Raw genomic sequence first — 21,482 nt, forward strand, 5'->3', positions numbered from 1 at the left:
TTTGGTTTTATGCTGTGACTTTGAAGTGTTTTAGGTACGGAAGTGACACAATCAGACTATTCTCTATTAAGAGCTCTCAGGATAGAAGCAAAAAGATCGATTAGAAGGTAGTTTGCATTGATCCAGGGAAAACCCAATAGTGGCTTCATATAAAACAGGGACAGTGGAAATGCAGAGAAATGGCTGGACAAATTTCAATGATGTTAAGGTAGAACTATCAATGAGATTTGTTGTAGATTTATTGACTGTGGGACTGAGGAAGAGATTAGGTACTGAGATGGTATCACAGTTTCTGGCTTGAACTCCTGAGGAGATTGTGGTGACAACCTTTGAAACAAGAAACACAAATGGAATACTTGGGTGGTGTGGGGTTATGAAGAGGCGTTGATTTTTTGATGCGCTGACTTTGCGATGCCTATGGAACATCCAGGAAGAGATATTAAGGACTCTTGGATCTGGTGCTCAGGCGAATGGTTCACTCTAGAGCTACTGAGTTGGAGACCAATGGTTTACAGATGATATTTGAAACATCATGAGAGGGGAATCATTTGAGAGAATATATCAGGCAAGAGATGTAGAAAATTAATCGAATTTATTAATAAAATTAATTGAAAACAAATGTTATTTATAGAAAAAGGAGAACATTTAGAAGAAGAATAAAAGGAATAATTATACAGGTAAGAGAATATCCTAAAGAGAGTAGGGTCATAGAAGTAAAGAAAATAGAACTGATTATTAAAAAAGGATTTGTAAATAGTTCAAATGCTATAATCAGCAAAATAAATTCTGGAAAACATTCACTGACTTCAGCCTTCCTTTTTGCTAGTCCTAAACATACAATATGGTTTGCCCAATCTATATCTGTAGTTTCTACTAATTTCAGAAGAAAAACTGTTGAATCATACAATCAGAGATATATGAGATAAATGCAGTTCTTTTTTTACTATTGTGATATCATTCAAAATATACTGTATTGGGAAAAATTATATAACAAACTTTTTTCCCTAAATTCCCTTTGTAGTTATTTCCATAATAAATTTAATCTAATCATTATTAATTTGCTAAAAATGTCTACTTTGAAAATAGGTGAGCTGAGGCACAAAGACACTTGGTGATCTCCTGAGGTTTTCTTAAGTATAGGAAATGCTCTTTGGACAGAGATTCATATATTCTGATACAGAGTCCTATATACAAGACTCTAAAAAAAGTCAGGCAAAGCAAATAATCTTGTTAATTTCCTGTAGAACATTTTTTATAATATCCCATTATTCAGCCTTTATCATTTTCAAGTCGGCATAAACAACTTTAGAGCTTCATATAATTAAAAGTTTTACACATTGTGTGAGAGTCTTTAAAGCTTTCATCAGTTTGTCAATTAACAAACAAAGGGAAAAACCTCATTTATTCTAGTTATGCCTGGAAGCTGAAGTTCCTAATAAAAAGTCTTCTTCCATAAATAAAATAAAATGCCTTAAAGAACTGACTTTCCTTAACTTTCAGAATAATAAACCAATTATCGCTCTTCCTAAGTACATTCAAGACTTTCTAAGTGCAAAACAGGGAGGGAATTTGTTAATCCCTTTTGCACTATAATACCTCTGTGTTTAACCACACTGATCTATGTACTGTTTCAGCAAGTGGATAGCAATGGTAGACTTTCAAGCCAAATTGACTCTCACAACTGCTGCGGATACCTGCTACAAATTTATCAAAGTTCACTTACCACATCCAGAGGAAGATAAATCCAGGAACAAAATGCACCCATACACCATATTTAGGCCTGAGCAACTAGAAAAAACAGGTGATGAAAGGGAAGAGAATTTTCACTGCTTAAAAGTCCAGTATCTTTCATTCAAATGAAATACATAAATAAAATAAATTTATCATCCAAATATTACTTTATGAGAGTAGTTGGCTATATCAAACAAGGTCATACTTAATGATAACTCTTGAAGTCAGCAGGCATGACAACAAAAATGCCAAGATAGAATGATTAAGGAATTATTAACTGTTTGCTATCTCTATGGACATTTACTGTGTTTCTAACCTTTTTTAGAACCTTAGTGCTAAGCACCAAGGATAAATATGTACAGAAAGATCAAGATCCCATCCTTGATGGGTTTACAAGAATTCCAAGTGGAAGAATCGAATAACAAAAGGAGAAAACAGGAAGGGATTTTAGCATAATATAGCATGTCAGGAGATACTATTAGCCTATCCAACAGTCATGGCCTTTCCAACCTTTCCTTCCCTTCATTTCCCAGATATCCACCCTCCCATCTCCAGCCATGACTTCAAGGGAGATAAGCCTCAGATCCAGTTCAAAAGAGTGAATCATAATCAGTAAAGACAATCATTCTATACTGATTCCCCTGGCCAATGACTGGTTTCCGCATAAGCACATGATACATGTTTATTCAATGAGATGGTAAAACCCTGATGAGGTTTTCTGGAAAATGTTTCCTTAATAATAATGAGAATAAAGGAATTCCCTCACAGAAGAACTTCCCTTTCACAGAAGAACTATATAAAAAATATCTCAATGATCCAGATAACCATGATGGTGTGAACAACTCACCTAGAGCCAGACATCCTGGAGTGGGAAATAAAGTGGGCCTTAGTAAGCATCTCTACAAACAAAGCTAGTGGAGGTGATGGAATTCCAGATGAGCTATTTCGAATCCTAAGAGATGATGCTGTGAAAGTGCTGCATGTAATATGCCAACAAATATGGAAAAATCAGCAGTGGCCACGGGACTGGAAAAGGTCAGTTTTCATTCCAATCCCAAAGAAAGGCAATGCCAAAGAATGTTCAAACTACTGCATAATTGTACTCATCTCATACACTGGCTAAGTAATGCTCAAAATTCTCCAAGCCAGGCTTCAACAGTACATGAACTAAGAAATTCCAGATGTTCAAGCTGGATTTAGAAAAGACAGAGGAACCAGAGATCAAATTGCCAATATCTGCTGGATCATCAAAAAAGCAAGAGAGTTTCAGAAAAACATCTGCTTAATTGACTATGCCAAACCCTTTGACTGTGTGGATCACAACTGTGGAAAATTCTTAAAAACATGGGAATACTGAGAGAGTCATTTCCTAGGCAGATTGATAAGAAGTCTAGGGGTCTCCAAGGAGAGAGGGGTCTGGAATTCTCAAGGAGGAAGAAAAGACAAACTTTATTTTTTTTTCCTCTATACGCCTTAGGATTATATAACAATAATGTACCCTGCCTGAGGACAATTTTAGGATTAAACCTTCTGGCTAATCCTGTTACGTTAAAATGTAAATTATGGGAGTAGGTCTGGTGAGGTCTTTACAAGGATTATAGAGCAATAATGTATTCTGCTATACAATCCTGCTAGGAGCAACCCCACATACAAGGAGCAGTGGCTGCGCGGGCGCAGCAAGGCCAAGAGGAGCTACTCCACGTTCAAGGTCAGGGGGGGCAGCTGTGAGGAGATAGCCCTCGTCCAAGGTAAGGAGCAGCAGCTGCACTCTGCTGGAGCAGCTGTGAAGAGATACCCCATGTCCAAGGTAAGAGAAAGTCAAGTAAGACAGTAGGTGTTGTGAGAGGCATCAGAGAGCAGGCAAACAAACCATAATCACAGAAAACTAGTCAATCTAATCACACTAGGACCCCAGCCTCGTCTAACTCAATGAAACTAAGCCACACCGTGTGGGGCCACCCAAGACGGGTGGGTCATGGTGTAGAGGTCTGACAGAATGTGGCCCACTAGAGAAGGGAATGGCAAACCACTTCAGTATTCTTGCCTTGAGAACCCCATGAATGGTATGGAAAGGCCAAATGATAGGATACCGAAAGAGGAACTCCCCAGGTCAGTAGGTGCCCAATATGCTACTGGAGATCAGTGGAGAAATAATTCCAGAAAAATGAAGGGGTGGAGCCAAAGCAAAAACAATACCCAGTTGTGGATGTGACTGGTAATAGAAGCAAGGACTGATGCTGTAAAGAGCAATATTGCATAGGAACCTGGAATGTTATGTCCATGAATCAAGGCAAATTAGAAGTAGTCAAACAGGAGATGGCAAGAGTGAACGTCGACATTCTAGGAATCAATGAACTAAAATGGACTGGAATGGGTGAATTTAACTCAGATGACCATTATATCTACTACTGCAGGCAGGAATCCCTTAGAAGAAATGGAGTAGCCATCATGGTCAACAAGTGTTGGAAATGCAGTACTTGGATGCAATCTCAAAAATGACAGAATGATCTCTGTTCATTTCCAAGGCAAACCATTAAATAACACAGTAATCCAAGCCTATGCCCCAACCAGTAACTCTGAAGAAGCTGAAGTTGAATGGTTCTATGAAGACCTACAAGATCTTTTAGAACTAATACCCAAAAAAGATGTCCTTTTCATTATAGGGGACTGGAATACAAAAGTAGGAAGTCAAGAAACACCTGGGGTAACAGGCAAATTTGGCCTTGGAATATGGAATGAAGAAGGGGGAAGGCTAATAGAGTTTTGCCAAGAGAATGCACTGGTCATAGCAAACACCCTATTCCAACAACACAAGAGAAGACTCTAAACATGGACATCATCAGATGGTCAACACTGAAATCAGATTGATTATATTCTTTGCAGCCAAAGATGCAGAAGCTCTATACAGTCAGCAAAAACAAGACCAGGAGCTGACTGTGGCTCGGTTCATGAACTCCTTATTGCCAAATTCAGACTCAAATTGAAGAAAGTAGGGAAAACCGCTAGACAATTCAGGTATGACCTAAATCAAATCCTTTATGATTATACAGTGGAAGTGAGAAATAGATTTAAGGGACTAGATCTGATAGACAGAGTGCCTGATCAACTATGGACACAGGTTCGTGACATTGTATAGGAGACAGGGATCAGAACATCCCCATGGAAAAGAAATGCAAAAAAGCAAAATGGCTGTCTGGGGAGGCCTTACAAAGAGCTGTGAAAAGAAGAGAAGCGAAAAGCAAAGGAAAAAAGGAAAGATATAAGCACCTGAATGCAGAGTTCCAAAGAATAGCAAGAAGAAAGAAGAAAGCCTTCCTCAGCGATCAATGCAAAGAAATAGAGGAAAACAACAGAATGGGAAAGACTAGAGATCTCTTCAAGAAAATTAGAGATACCAAGGGAACATTTCATGCTAAGATGGGCTCGATAAAGGACAGAAATTGTATGGACCTAACAGAAGCAGAAGATATTAAGAAGAGATGGCAAGAATACACAGATGAACTGTACAAAAATGATCTTCATGACCAAGATAATCACGATGGTATTATCACTCACCTAGAGCCAGACATCCTAGAATGTGAAGTCAAGTGGGCCTTAGAAAGCGTCACTATGAACAAAGCTGGTGGAGGTGATGGAATTCCAGTTGAGCTATTTCAAATCCTGGAAGATGATGCTGGGAAAGTGCTGCACTCAATATGCAGCAGATCTGGAAAACTCAGCAGTGGCCACAGGACTGGAAAAGGTCCGTTTTCATTCCAATCCCAAAGAAAGGCAATGCCAAAGAATGCTCAAACTACCGCACAATTGCACTCATCTCACACGCTAGTAAAGTCATGCTCAAAATTCTCCAAGCCAGGCTTCAGCAACACATGAACCGTGAACTTCCAGATGTTCAAGCTGGTTTTAGAAAAGGCAGAGGAACCAGAGATCAAATTGCCAGCATCCGATGGATCATCAAAAAAGCAAGAGAGTTCCAGAAAAACATCTATTTCTGCTTTATTGACTATGCCAAAGCATTTGACTGTGTGGATCACAATCAACTGTGGAAAATTCTGAAAGAGATGGGAATACCAGACCACCTGACCTGCCTCTTGAGAAACCTGTATGCAGGTCAGGAAGCAACAGTTAGAACTGGACATGGAACAACAGACTGGTTCCAAATAGGAAAAGGAGTACGTCAAGGCTGTATATTGTCACCCTGGCTTATTTAACCTATATGCAGAGTACATCATGAGAAATGCTGGACTGGAAGAAGCACAAGCTGGAATCAAGATTGCCAGGAGAAGTATCAACAACCTCAGATATGCAGATGATACCACCCTTATGGCAGAAAGTGAAGAGGAACTAAAGAGCCTCTTGATGAAAGTGAAAGAGGAGAATGAAAAAGTTGGCTTAAAGCTCAACATTCACAAAACTAAGATCATGGCATCTAGTCCCATCACTTCATGGGAAATAGATGGGGAAACAGTGGAAACAGTTTCAGACTTTATCTTTTGGGGCTCCACAATCACTGCAGATGGTGACTGCAGCCATGAAATTAAAAGACGCTTACTCTTTGGAAGGAAAGTTATGACCAACCTAAATAGCATATTGAAAAGCAGAGACGTTACTTTGCCAACAAAGGTTTGTCTAGTGAAGGCTATTGTTTTTCCATTGGTCACATATGGATGTGAGAACTGGACTGTGAAGAAGGCTGAGCACCGAAGAATTGATGGTTTTGAACTGTGGTGTTGGAGAAGACTCTTGAAAGTCCCTTGGACTGCAAGGAGATCCAACCAGTCCATTCTGAAGGAGATCAGCCCTGGGATTTCTTTGGAAGGAATGATGCTAAAGCTGAAACTCCAGTACTTTGGTCACCTCATGTGAAGAGTTGATTCATTGGAAAAGACTCTGATGCTGGGAGGGATTGGTGGCAGGAGGAGAAGGGGATGACAGAGGATGAGATGGCTGGATGGCATCACTGACTCGATGAATATGAGTCTGGGTGAACTCCGGGAGTTCGTGATGGACAGGGAGGCCTGGCGTGCTGTGATTCATGGGGTCGAAAAGAGTCAGACATGACTGAGTGACTGAACTGAACTGAACTGAGATAGCATATTAAAAAGCAGAAACATTACTTTGCCAACAAAGGTCTGTCTCGTCAAAGCTATGGTTTTTCCAGTAGTCATGTATGAATGCGAGAATTGGACTATAAAGAAAGTTGAGTGCCAAAGAATTAATGCTTTTGAACTTTGGTTTGGAGAAAACTCTTGAGAGTCTCTTGGACTGCAAGGAAATCCAATCAGTCCATCTTAAAGGAAATCAGTTCTGAATATTCGTTGGAAGGACTGATGCTGAAGCTGAAACTTCAATACTTTGGCCATTGATTGGAAGAACTGACTCAATGGAAAGGACCCTGATGCTGGGAAAGATTGAAGGCAGGAAGAGAAGGGTACGACAGAGGATGAGATGGTTGAATGACATCACCGACTCAATGGACATGAGTTTGAGAAAGCTCTGGGAGTTGGTGATGGACAGGGAAGCTTGGCATGCTGTGGTCTATGAGGTTGCAATGATCGGGCACAACTGAGCGACTGAACTGACTGAAAGGGGACTTCCCTGACGGTCCAATGGTTAAGGTGCCTCTCTGGTGGCTCTGTGGTAATGAATCTGCCTGCAATACAAAAGAAGAAAGCTTGATCCCTAGGTCTGGAAAATCCTCTAGAGTAGGAAATGGCAATCCACTCCAGTATTCTTGCCTGGGAAATCTTATGAACAGAGAAGCCTGGCAGGTTGCAGTCTATGGATTTGCAAAAGAGTTGCACACAACTAAACAACAACAACCACCAGCAGTGAAGACTCAGATCTTCCAGTGCAGGAGGCATGGTTTTGACCCCTGTTCAGGGAACTAAGATCCCACATGCCGTGTGGCATGGCCCCCCAATATAATAATAATAATGAGAATTACAGAGGAAGAAGAAGTCCCTCTTATTCCATTGGATGTTGTCTTGTCATGATTGAATACTTAGTTCTACTGTTGTCATTTTGTGGCCATGAAGGCTGCCAGTCCAAAGACTAGAAAACTTACTGAAAATAGTAGGGAAAGAAAAACAAACACACACACACACATATATACACACAGCACATCCTAATGATGTCTCCAAACCATTAACTTTGTGTTATAGCAGATGATTAATTTTCAATGTTGCTTAAACGATATGAATCATTTCTGTTTATTGCTGCCAAATGCATTGTGAGCAATATGGTGGCAGTTTGGTTGCTAAGTCATGTCCAACTCTTGTGACCACATGGACTGTAGCCCGCCAGGCTCCTCTGCCCATGGGATTCTCCAGGCAAGAGTACTGGAGTGGGTTGCCATTTCCTTCTCCAGGGGATCTTCCCGACCCAGAAATCAAACCCAGGTCTCCTGCATTGTAGGCAGATTCTTTACCAAGTGACCTACAAGGGAAGCCCAAACACTTAATTCACAAGACAAGGTTAACAGAGACCCCAAGAGTTAAAAAGATTTGCCAGTCATCAGGCAACTCATTATATCTAGTATTCTTAGTAGCCAATCTTTTAAATCAATGCCCATCACATTTGATGGTACTCCACCACAGCTAACCTGACCATGCTAAATTAAGCAAATGTCCCTATTTCTGATCTATTACCTTGGTTTGTAAAGCACCATCCTATTTCATGACTGTCTATCATAAGACTTAAACCAGAAACAGGTATGCTCATTATGTACAAAATCCAAAATATAAGTTTGCATAAAATAAGTTCTGATTCATATTACATGTAACCATATATAGCCGTGTGGTGATTCTTACCATTTCTACTGGCAAATATAATACCTTGAACCTTTAATAATTTGCAAGTTTAAAAGCAAGTTTTATTGAAATTCCAATATATTTTAAGGCTCATTCTAGAACCTGCTAATGTATTATCAGAATTTAAGAAGATCATGTTTTCATTTATTTCTGCTATGATGTGATATACATTAACTAATGCTGAAAGGAACATTGTCAAAATTCAGTAGGGTTTTCTCAGTGAATTTAATTTTCTAATAGGTGTAAATCCTAAAATAAAAGTTACTACCTGGATGGTTTGGCATTTGGTGTCAATGTTGGAGGTAATGCATCTTCAGAAATTATAGATCAAATATGGTGAGAAAAGCAAGCATGTGGGGGATGCAGCATCAGCGGCCATGGGAGACTAATCATATATATAGGAAAATTGATCAAATAAGTAAATATACTAAGGATAATGGGAACATGTTTCTATCAAGAGGAAAAGAGAGTTACAAATATGAAGGGGAAAGAACTAGAATAAACTGCCAGTGGTGTTGGATTGGAATTGGAAATTACGGTTTAAAATGATGGTTTTCAGTATATGTACATAGAAATAAAAACAGATGATATATAAATATATTTTTGCACATATATGGGTGTGTATATCACTGACACAGTGCACATGAACCTGAGCAAGCTTTGGGAGACAGTGGAGGACAGGGAAGCATGGCATGCTGCAGCGCATGGGTTTGCGAAGAGTCAGACAGGACTGAGTGACTGAACACCTGGTAAAGACTCTGAATTGGTTAGTTTGCATATGAAAGACATGCCCTCAGGGAGAACTGCTTGCTCTCTCTACCCTGGGAGGGGCAGTCTCCTCCCAGTCAGGTAGGTCCCAGTGCCAGAGCATCAAAAACATACAAAGGGAGCAAATATAGTTAATAAAGAGAGATAAACTCATATTGAGGGGCATTTTAAAAAATTGTAATCTTCTAAAGTGTCAAAATCATTAAAGTCAAAGGAAGACTTAAGAACTCTTCCAGAATTAAGAAAACTAGAGATCTGACCACTACATGCAACGTGTGAAGTGAATCCTTTTGCTATAAAGGACACCACCAGAACAAATTTGAACGGGGTGTGAGGATTATATTATCAGTTTCTGATTTTAATGATAATATTATGGTTAGATAGGAGAATGTTCTTGTTTTTAGGAAATCACATTGTTCAGCAGAAAGCTCTTAGCATTATATTTGCAACTTTTTTGCAATATATAAAATTTGTTATAATTAAATATATTTAAGAAAATATATAAGTATGACAATATGTATAAATATGAAAATATAATATGAAAGAGTAGAAAATATGAAATCAGTGTATTTTAAATTCAGAAAGTATTCTTAGAAATTATATCCTGAATCTTGAATTTTTCTTACAAACTACAACTGCCTCAAACGCATTATCACATTTGTTTCACAGCCTGACTGTAGGTACTTCAATTTCCAGTGTGGAACTATAGGAAAACCAGTTAAAGGAGTGTGGACAGGGTAGATCTCAGCCAAGTAAAATGCTAACCAAGGCTTAGGCTCCTTCATGTCAACACCTCAGGAATTAGTAGCCTATTCTAGGATAAGGTATCTTGATCTCATCCAAAAATAGATACAAAGAAAGGGACAAAGAAGGAACAGCTGTGGACATCAAGAAGGTTTAGAAATAAAGGTAAGACCTTACCTTTATTGATCCTTCCCTTCTTATGTGGACAGATCTAAACTCTCTTTGGTCATTCCAGCACCATATTTTTCTTTCAAGGTTGCTGATTGCCTGTGACTACATTCTGGCTATTTTATCTCAGTCTTCCCACTGCTTCTCCTCAGTTGGAACATAAAAGAACTGTTAGAAGAGTTGCCAGCAGGCTGATTTTTGCTGATCCCTAGGCATAACAGGCGGATGAGGCAATGGCACCCCACTCCACTACTCTTGCCTGGAAAATCCCATGGAGGGAGAAGCCTGGTAGGCTGCAGTCCAGGGAGGGGGTCGCTAAGAGTCAGACACGACTGAGCGACTTCACTTTCACTTTTCACTTTATGCATTGGAGAAGGAAATGGCAACCCACTCCAGTGTTCTTGCCTGGAGAATCCCAGGGACAGGGGAGCCTGGTGGGCTGCTGTCTATGAGGTCGCGCAGAGTCGGACACGACTGAAGCGACTTAGCAATAGCAGGCATAACAGGGGCTTCCCAGGTGGCGCTAGTGGTACAGAACCTGCACAAGAGACACAGGTTTGATCCCTAGGTGGGGAAGATCCCCTGGAGGGCTACCCATTCTAGTGTTCCTGTTTGGGAAATCCCATGGACAGAGGAGCCTGGCAGGTTACAGTCTATGGTGTCGCCGAGTCAGACATGACAGAGCAACTGAGCATGAGCAATGAGCAGGCATAACAGAAGACTTGGCTTCCCTCTGGGCTTTGATCTTTAATATAAGTCTATGTTGGCTTATTTTGCTCTTGGTTTTTATCTGAGCAAGGTTATGAGCCCCTGTATAACTCTTCCAGGATGTGTTTCTCTATTAATAGATTACCATCCTTCCCTATACTTTGTATTCTCAGTTCAGTTCAGTTCAGTTCAGTTGCTCAGTGGTGTCTGACTCTGCAACTCCATGGACTGCAGCACACCAGGCCTCCCTGTCCATCACCAACTCCTGGAGTTTACTCAAACTCATGTCCATTGAGTCGGTATTTTGTATTTTGTACTCTGGAGGTCAGCAAAAACTTTAACTCCTTCCAGAGATGTCACAGAGTAGGCCATATATTCTATTTCAAAAATTTGGGTGGAATTATCAGAGCAGATACAACTGATTAGGATAAAGGACTCTCCTGTATGTCAATTAATATTATGTATTATTAATAGCTGTGGCCTCTTCCTTCACTTGCATCTACTTCCTGCAATATAGCACATCAGCACATCCCACACCAAGACTAGAACAGAACATTCATTTATTCAGCAACAATTTCCTGAGCATCTACACTACAAGCCAGGCCCTGTAATAAGCATTTAGGGCATATCAGTGAGCAAAACAGAAACAATCACTGCTCATTTGGGGTTTATGTCTAGCAGAAAAGAAAATGAATAAGCAGTGAGCACAATTAACAATTAAATTATAGCATATGCTAGAAGGTGATAAATGCCATAGCAAAAAGAAAAAATGTAGAGAAGGGTAATGACAATTGAAATTACTGTGTTTGGGACATGCAAACTGCAATTTAAAAAACCAAACTAATAACAGATGAGCATTTGGTTTTTGGTCAGGAAAAAAGTTGAGACAGATTTTTTAAAATTATAAAAATACTTGAGACAGCAATAAGAAGTAGTTAATGTTAACGATAGAAAGGATTGTTTGTATTGTCAATGTTCTGTCCTGAAGTCTCTATACCCAGGTTTGGGGAGGGGAAGATGGAAGGAACCAAGCCAGAGGAAAAGCAGAAGTATCAACAGAACTTTGATTCTATTGAGGGCAGAGACTGAGGAGATTGAAGAAGAGGAACAGATGGAGAAGAAGACCCTGGAGGAAGAATTTCATTATGCCATCCAAGGTGAATTCCGAATTCCCTAAGGTGTGGTAAGTGGAGGGAGAAAGCACAGACATCTTTTGCACATTTCCCTAGATTCTACCAGTCTTCTTGATTGGCTATTAGACAGATTTTTCTGGAAAAGAACCATGTCTTCTTTTCCTACCTAACTTATCACAGCAACTAATGACTTCCATGTTACCATAGTTAATGGAATATTTTCAGTCTTTATCTTTACTTCTCAGCTGACTCCTCCCTCTCACTAAATACCTTCTAATTTCTTAGCTTCTGAGTCTCTACACTCTTGCCCTTCATTCAGATTCTCTGTTCTCAGTCTCCTTTATTGATTCCACCATACATTCTAAACTTCTAAATAATAGAGTGACCCAGTCTTTGGTATATATAACTCACCTGTAAAGAAACCATACCTATGCTCATGGTGTTAAACATCATCTCAGTGACAAATCCATACCTCAATCCAAGAATCTGGCCTGCTATTGAATATTTCCACTTGGATGTCCAATGGCCATGTCAAATTTAACATATCCCAAAGTAAACTCTTGATTTTCCCCATATACCAGCTCTCCTTTAGACTTTCCCATCTTAGTAGGCAACTTCATTCACCTGGTTGCACAGTATGAAAAACTTGGGCATCTGTTTACTATGAACATTCACTTCTCAGAGACTTGGCATCTGTTGATCCCTGTACTCAGAATTCCCTTCCCTCTTTATCTTCACAACTCACTCCCTCATTTCCTTCAGGTCTCAAACGCTGCCTCCTCAGAACTCTTTTATGATAACCATTCTAAAAGTAGGATCCTCTGCAACTCTTTAGCCCCTTGCTTTATCTTTCTTCACAAAACTTTCACTACTTGGTGTATGTTTATTTTTTGCCTATATCTCTTTTTAGAAAAAGGTCCATGACAACAGGGATTTGAAATTTGTGTATCTCTATGATCAAGAATAGTGCCTGTTGTATAGTAGATAGGCAATAAAAATTTTGGAATGAATAGGCAAGAGAAATAGGCTACATAATGTAGATATAAGATGTATTATGCAATGTTAGGCTAAGTTTTTAACAGAAATCTACATGGTCCCTGTATGTAGCTATCCAAAAGCAAATCCACCTAGAACTTGTGGGTGATTGCAACAAAAGCCATAAATAAAGCTTAATATTCATTAAGCCCATAATCCTTGAAAGTTTCTAATTGGAGATCTTTGCTGTCCAATATGGTAGCCTTTTAGCTGCATGTGTCTACTTAGATTTAAGTTGATTAAAATAAAATAAAATTTAAAATTCAGTTCCTCAGCTGCACTCACAGCATTTTAAGTGTTCAATAATCACAGGGAACTAGTGACTACCATATGGACAAGTTTTATCACTTGGCAAGTTCTATTAAATAGCACTGCTATAGAGTAGCTCATGCTTTCACCACACCTAAAGTTTGCAATTACCTAGCTCCTTTCTTCCCTCATAGTTTGCAAAATGTCAAAAGTCTACTGTTTAGGTATTTCAGTATTTTATTTCTGGAGCTATCACAACCTCTCAAGGGATTCACTTCCATGACAGCATGCATAAGTATACACAGGAATACACACACACACACACACACACACACGCACACACAGTGTACACAGAAGATTGTTTTCTGAGAGAAAAAAATTTTGGTCACTTTGGTCTTTTGTCACTATATGGTTTATACAGTGTTACTCTACTGAACCTATATATATATATATTTTTTTTTAATGTCGCCTATATTAAGAACACTATATTTGTCCCTCAATGGGTAAAGAGTATGCAAGTAACAATTAAATGCACAAGACGGCTTGGAGAAGGAGAAAACAAATGGAGATGTTGAAGCTTGTTATACTATATCCATGACCTGAACTAAAATGGCAGCTCTGGCAGAGACTCAAAGAACATCGACAGAAATTAAAGACAGCGTAAAGGAAAAGTCAACAAGACTTAAGGACTAATTGGACGTGATTGAGTTGTGCGGTTCTTACTAGGTGTACGATGCTGGCATTAGAAGCAGCCCAAGCTTAGGAAATTAAACTTCTACTGGTAAAATCAGGCAAATTGAGTGTGGAAAAAAAGGTTTTTAGGGGATCGAATACGATTTCAAAACAATAATAGTAAGATATTCAGCTGAAAATATTCCATCAGCAGGTGCACTGTAGGGCGAAAGTTTTGGAAAACACCCTAAAAATCTGCAGGAGTGAATGAAAATGCCAAAGACAAGATGGAAAAGATAAAATGTGGATCTTGTTTCCTCTTAGTGGGCAACAGCGCCTTCAAATATTTTCAGTCTATAATTATGTCCTCCTCACACTACCCCCCCCACCCCCTCTGAGTCAATGTTTGCCAGTTTTCACTAGGTCTCTCTTCCAAGCTTTCATCGTAAATCAAACTTTCTATTCATAGCATTATGGTATTGTACTCCAGTGAATTCTCATAATTTGTCTACTTCTTTGTACAATCTCCTAATTACCCTGAAGAACAGAAAAGTATTTTTATACTGTGGATCTGTACATGCAAAGTTTGTATATTTTGGAACATAGCCCAGTTAAACTGTACTAACATAACCCATTAATATATAGTTGTTTACATGCATCTCAGGCAATTAAGGATGTCTTTCAGGTTTAACGAGTACCACAAAAGCAACTGAAAGTTTGTAGTATAAACTCTGTGGACTGATGGCTGCTTTTGATGTTGAACCTGAGAAACATTGCAACTTAAAAAAGAAGTAAGGGGGGGTAAAAAGCTCTACTTTGCTAGAGATAAATGATGTCTACATATTTTTACGAGGTTGTGACAGAGCAATTTGAATTACTATATCCCTTTTTATGTTTAATGTGTATTTATACACACATTTTTACATTTAATACAACTTCATTTTAAGTTCAATAGGACTATCAGTGAACTAGGATTTGAGTGGCCATGGTCTATTTCAAAAGAAGCAAAACAAAACAATATAAAAACCAATAAAAATTCAGATAATTTAGATGCTATTTAAGAAGGCCGTGTGATTAAAATCACTCAGTGTTAAATAAATGAGTTATTTTTATAGTAAAAGTACTGGGTGGCAAGGCATTGCACAAAATGGAAGCTTAGCCTTGTCTAGGGCATCAGGGAAGCTCCCTGCTACTGCAGAGTCATGTCCGACTCTGTGCGACCCCATAGACGGCAGCCCATCAGGCTCCACCGTCCCTGGGATTTTCCAGGCAAGAACACTGGAGCGGGTTGCCATTTACTTCTCCAATGCATGAAAGTGAAAAGTGAAAGTGAAGTCGCTCAGTCGTGTCTGACTCTTAGCGACCCCCTGGACTGCAGCCTACCAGGCTCCTCCATCCATGGGATTTTCCAGGCACTTAGAAAGTCACTTTTCAGCCCCATCCTGAAGGGTAAATTGTAGCAATCTGAAAGAAGAGGAAGAAAGAAGGAAGCAGGTTCTAGGAGCAGGAAACAGACCCTATTCTTACAACCCTTTGTCCTTAAGAAAAAAAAAAATTAATACAACTGTATTGAGTTTTCAGAACTTTGTGAGCTGTCTGAAAAGTAAAATCACAAGTGTGGAAATACATGGTTGTGTTAAACAAAATAATACAAAATTTAAAATCTTCAATGATCTTAATGTGTGATATACAAAGATACAGTAACCACTCTAAAATCAGGGGGGGGGGAAATATTTTAAAAAGAAATAAAACACTTTTGTCTGTCCCTAGAAATGGCACTGATCACCTGGAGTTTGTTTACTTCACTTTGTCACATTTCTCACTCCAAGACTAAAAATCATTCCTAAGGAATGGGAGAAAAAAAGTGATAAAACTACCATCCTCTCCTAAGGAAAAATGTTTCCAGTGACTTCTAATATTGTCAATGTCCAGCTTGAAAAACCATATTATTAAACTCTGGAAAACACTGATACACAATTGCACTCATCTCACACACTAGCAAAGTAATGCTCAAAATTCTCCAAGCCAGGCTTCAACAGTACATGAACCGTGAACTTCCAGATGTTCCAGTTGGACTCAGAAAAGGCAGAGGAGCCAGAATTCAAATTGACAGCATCTGTTGGATCATTATAAAAGCAAGACAGTTCCAGAAAAATATCTACTTCTGCTTTACTGACTACGCTTAGGCCTTTGACTGTGTGGATCACAACAAACTGTGGGAAATTCTGAAAGAGATGGGAATACCAGACCACCTGACCTGCCTCTTGAGAAATCTGTATGCAGGTCAAGAAGCAACAGTTAGAACTGGACATGGAACAACAGACTGTTTCCAAACTGGGAAAGGAGTACATCAAGGCCGAATACTGTCACCCTGCTTATTTAACTTATATGCAGTGTTGGGGATTTTTTCCCCAGGACTTGGAAACGACGAACCTGAAAGAACAACACTCGGACAGTCTCTCGCAAGGACTGACAAGTTTATTTTTGTAGTTGAGCCTTTTTTATTGAAGCAGGAACAAAGAGCTTAGAGTATACAGCCAGCAGAGCACGTACGGGGTTAAGACATAATCAGTAAAAGATATTTCAAGGACAGCACGTTCTAAATGACCCATGTGTTTATCCCAATGACCCTTTTTCTCAACCAACATCTTTAATGTTTAGTTATTAAATCTTGGCGCCGAGCACAGTTAAAGGCAGGAGATGTTTTTCAGCTTCAGTACGCAAAGTCTGGGTATTTTTGGCCTTCTGCCATTTTCCCAAAGACCTTCTCCTTCAAGGCTATTTTGCGCTGCACTTCCCAACATGCAGAGTACATCATGAGAAATGCCAGGCTGGATGAAGCACAACCTGGAATCAAGATTGTTGGGAGAAATATCAATAACTTCAGATATGCAGATGACACCACCTTTATGGCAGCAAGCAAAGAAGAACTAAAGAGCCTCTTGATGAAAGTGAAAGAGTAGAGTGGAAAAAGTTGGCTTAAAGCTCAACATTCAGAAAACTAAGATTATGGCATCTGGTCCCATCACTTCATGGCAGATAGATGGGGAAACAGTGGAAACAGTGAGAGACTTTATTTCGGGAGATTCAAAATCACTGCAGATGGTGATTGTAGCCATGAAATTAAAAGAGGCTTGCTCCTTGGAAGAAAAGCTATGACCAACCTAAACAGCATATTGAAAGAGACACGTGTACCCCAATGTTGATCACAGCACTATTTATAATAGCAAGGACATGGAAGCAACCTAGATGTCCATCAGCAGATGAATGGATAAGAAAGCTATGGTACATATACACAATGGAGTATTACTCATCCATTAAAAAGAATACATTTGAATCAGTTCTAATGAGGTGAATGAAACTGGAGCCTATTATACAGAGTGAAGTAAGCCAGAAAGAAAAACACCAATACAGTATACTAACACATAAATATGGAATTTAGAAAGACAGTAAAGATAACCCTGTATGCAAGAGAAAAAAAGAGACATAGATGTATAAAACAGTCTTTTGGACTCTGTGGGAGAGGGAGAGGGTGGGATGATTTGGGAGAAAGGCATTGAAACGTGTATAATATGATATAAGAAACGAATCACCAGTCCAGGTTCGATGCATGATACAGGAAGCCCGGGGCTGGTGCACTGGGTTGACCCAGAGGTATGGTACAGGGAGGGAGTTAGGAAGGGGGTTCAGGATGGGGAACATGTGTTCACCTGTGGTGGACTCATGTTGATGTATGGCAAAACCAATACAATATTGTAAAGTAAAAAAAAAAAAAAAGAAACCTTAATAAAAGCTCTTTTCTCATGGCTGCCTTAAAAAAAAAATAGAATAAATAAAAATTAAAAAAAAAAAAGGCAGATTCATTATTTTGACAACAAAAGTCTTTCTAGTCAAAGCTATGGTTTTTCCAGTAGTCATGTATGGCTGTGAGAGTTAGACCATAAATAAAGCTGAGCACCGAAGAATTGATGCTTTTGAACTGTGGTGTTGGAGAAGACTCTTGAGAGTCCCTTGGACTGCAAGGAGATCCAACCAGTCCATCCTAAAGGAGATCAGTCCTGGGTGTTCAGTAGAAGGACTGATGCTGAAGCTGAAACTCCAATACTTTGGCCACTTGATGCAAAGAGCTGACTCATTAGAAAAGACCCTGATGCTGGGAAAGATTGAGGGCAGGAGGAGAAGGGGATAACAGAGGATGAGATTGTTGGATGGCATCACCAACTCAATGGACATGGGGTTGGGTAGACTCCGGGAGTTGGTGATGGACAGGTAGGCCTGGCCTGCTGAGGTTCATGGGGTCGCAAAGAGTCAGACATGACTAAGCAACCGAACTGAACTGAACTGAAATTCCATTAATGATAGTAAAATCCTCTACTAATATAGGGAAATCAATATGTTTGTAAGAACCACATTATAAACACACTTAATCCCTCCATAATTGAATTAATACTGATTATTGATTTAAAAAATCTTTCATAAAATACTACCCTACAATGAAGGTTGTACAAATTAGCATTCACTTGTCAGGATACAGCTGATGAACTGAAAGCATACTTAAGGTTTTTGTGAGCATTTCAATTTTGTTCTATTTTTATTTTTCAATGCAGCATATGAAGAATTATGATTTCTAAGGTCAAATTTTAGGATGAAAGGAACAGAGTCATTATATTTTCTTCAAATATTTTCAATAGTTTCAGTTTTAAAACATATTTACATTTATATACAAAGAAACCCCTTTATATACCCTTAAGTTTGATTGGGCTCAGAAACTTAAAAATGACACTTTGCAAGTAATTGCTATTGCCTTCTATTGGTGGCTATTGCTGGTCTTAAGAGTTTCTTGAGGCTACAGCTTCACTGATAGCCACCAAAGTTAATCAGTTGAAAATCTGTAGAAGGTGTGCTATATATGTGATATATACTACCAAAGGATATTAAGATAACCAACTCAGAAAGTCTTTGAAAAGATTTGTGACTTTGTTGGAGGTCACATATTTCTGATTTCTTTTTCAAAGCAATTTATACAACCATTCAGATCCAACTTAGATCTCGGGTATCTATAGGGTGATTGTAATCTATGAGGAAATCCATTAGATAATTGATATTTACAAACTATAATTTTATACAAGACAAGATTTTAAAGAGTAAATCAAAATGACATAAGAAGGATAATAATTTCTAAGAAAGTAGTCCTTTTTTAAAAAATGACATATAATTGACATATTTGCCATTGTCAGTTGCTCAGTGTGTCTGACTCTTTGCGACCCCATGGAGTACAGGACACCAGGCTTCCCCCTCTTTCATTATCTCCAGCAGGTTGCTCAAACTCATGTCCATTGAGTCAGTGATGCCATCCAACCATCTCATCCTCTGTCACCCTCTTCTCCTCTTGTCTTCAGTCTTTCCCAGCATCAGGGTCTTTTACAATGAGTCAGCTCTTTTCCAACGAGTCAGCTCTTCCCATCAGGTGGCCAAAGTATTGGAGTTTCAGCTTCAGCATCAGTCCTTCCAATGAATATTCAAGGTTGATTTCCTTTAGGATGACTAGTTTGATCTCCATGCTGTCCAAAGGACTCTCAAGAGTCTTCTCCAACAATGCATTTGAAAGCATCAATTCTTAGGCATTAAGACGTCCCTTGTAGCTCAGTAGGTCTATGGTATAATTCTCACATCTGTACATGACTGCTGGAAAAAAAATAGCTTTGACTATATGGATCTTTGATGGCAAAGTGATGAATCTTCTTTTTAATTCACCGTCTAGGATTGTCATAGCTTTCATTGCAAGGAGTAAGCATCTTTTAATTTCATGACTGCAGTCACCATCCACAGTGATTTTAGAGCCCAAGAAAAGAAAATCTGTCACTCTTTCCATTTTTTTTACCATCTATTTGACATGAAGTGATGGGACCAGATGCCAAGATCTTAGTTTTTTGAATGTTGAGCTTTAAGCCAACTTTTTCACTCTCCTCTTTCACTTTCATCAAGAGGCTCTTTAGTTCTCCTTCGCTTTCTGCCATAGGGGTGGTGTTATCTGCATATCTGAGGTTATTGATATTTCTCTCAGCATTCTTGATTCCAGCTTGTGCTTCATCCAGTTCTCATGATGTACTCTGCATATAAGTTAAATAAGCAGGGTGACAGTATACAGCCTTGACATACTCCTTTCCCTTATTTTTATGTTCAGTTCTAACTGTTTCTTCCTGACCTGCATACAGATTTCTCAAGAGGTAGGTCAGATGGTCTGGTCTTCTCATCTCTTGAAGAAATTTCCACAGTTTGTTGTGATCCACACAGTCAAAGGCCTAAGCGTAGTCAGTAAAGCAGAAGTAGATATTTTTCTGGAACTGTCTTGCTTTTATAATGATCCAACAGATGCTGTCAATTTGAAATCTGGCTCCTCTGCCTTTTATAAAACCAGCTTGAACATCTGGAAGTTCATGATTTACATGTTGTTGAAGCCTGGCTTGGATAATTTTGAGCATTACTTTGCTAGCATGTGAGATGAGTGCAAATGTGTGGTAGTTTGAACATTCTTTGGCATTGTCTTTCTTTGGGATTGAAATTAAAACTGCCCTTTTCCAGTCCTGTGGCCACTGCTGAGTTTTCCACATTTGCTGGCATATTGAGTGCAGCACTTTCACAGCATCATCTTTTAGGATTTGAAATAGCTCAACTGGAATTCCATCACCTTCAGTAACTTTGTTCATAGTTGCTTCCTAAGACCCACTTGACTTTGCATTCTAGGATGTCTGGCTCTAGGTGAGTGATCACACCATCATGATCATCTGTGTCATGAAGATCTTTTTTTGTGTAGTTCTTCTGTGTATTCTTGCCACCTCTTCTTAATATCTTCTGCTTCTGTTAGGTCCATACCATTTCTGTCCTTTATTGTGCCCATTTTTGTATGAAATATTTCTGTGGTATCTCTAATTTTCTTGAAGAAATCTCTAATCTTTGCCATTCTGTTGTTTTACTCTATTTCTTTGCAATGATCACTGAGGAAGGCTTTCTTATCACTCCTTGCTATTCTTTGGAACTCTGCATTCAAATGGATATATCTTTCCTTTTCTCCTTTGCCTTTCCCTTCTTTTTTTTTTTCCTCAGCTATTTGTAAGGCCTCCCCAGACAACTATTTTGCCTTTTTGCATTTCTTTTTCTTGGGGATAGTCTTGATCACTGCCTCCTGCACAGTGTCACAAACCTCCGTTCATAGTTCTTCATGCACTCTGTCTCTCCGATATAATCCCCTGAATCTATTTGTCATTTCCACTATATAATTGTAAGGGATTTGATTGAGGTCATACCTGAATGGTCTGGTGGTTTTCCATACTTCAATTTAAGTCTGAATTTGGCAATAAGGAGTTTATGATCTGAGCCACAGTCAGCCCCTGGTCTTGTTTTTGCTGACTGTATAGAGCTTCTCCATATTTGTGAAGAATATAATCAATCTCATTTCAGTATT

The 21,482-nt window shown here is 39.0% G+C and overlaps 1 protein-coding gene and 1 long non-coding RNA gene across 2 annotated transcripts in view; one reads left to right on the plus strand and one right to left on the minus strand.

Moving 5' to 3' along the window:
- Window positions 1-620: 620 nt before the first annotated feature.
- On the minus strand, window positions 621-1,990 carry LOC129647824 (uncharacterized). Its single transcript, XR_008712524.1, has 3 exons — window positions 1,937-1,990; window positions 1,724-1,788; window positions 621-690 (listed from the first exon to the last, which is right to left on the minus strand). It is a non-coding gene; the product is annotated as an uncharacterized LOC129647824 (long non-coding RNA).
- A 125-nt stretch (window positions 1,991-2,115) lies between these two features.
- The window catches only part of LOC129647319 (uncharacterized), a 46,212-nt gene continuing 26,845 nt past the window's right edge, over window positions 2,116-21,482 (plus strand). The window contains exons 1-4 of the mRNA XM_055574459.1: window positions 2,116-2,119; window positions 2,583-2,766; window positions 3,367-3,538; window positions 11,920-12,088. Coding sequence (XP_055430434.1) covers window positions 2,116-2,119; window positions 2,583-2,766; window positions 3,367-3,538; window positions 11,920-12,088 — 529 coding nt within the window. The remainder of the gene's footprint in view (window positions 2,120-2,582; window positions 2,767-3,366; window positions 3,539-11,919; window positions 12,089-21,482) is intronic.

This window comes from Bubalus kerabau, chromosome 3 (assembly GCF_029407905.1).
Source record: "Bubalus kerabau isolate K-KA32 ecotype Philippines breed swamp buffalo chromosome 3, PCC_UOA_SB_1v2, whole genome shotgun sequence".
Taxonomy (NCBI): Eukaryota; Metazoa; Chordata; class Mammalia; order Artiodactyla; family Bovidae; genus Bubalus; species Bubalus kerabau.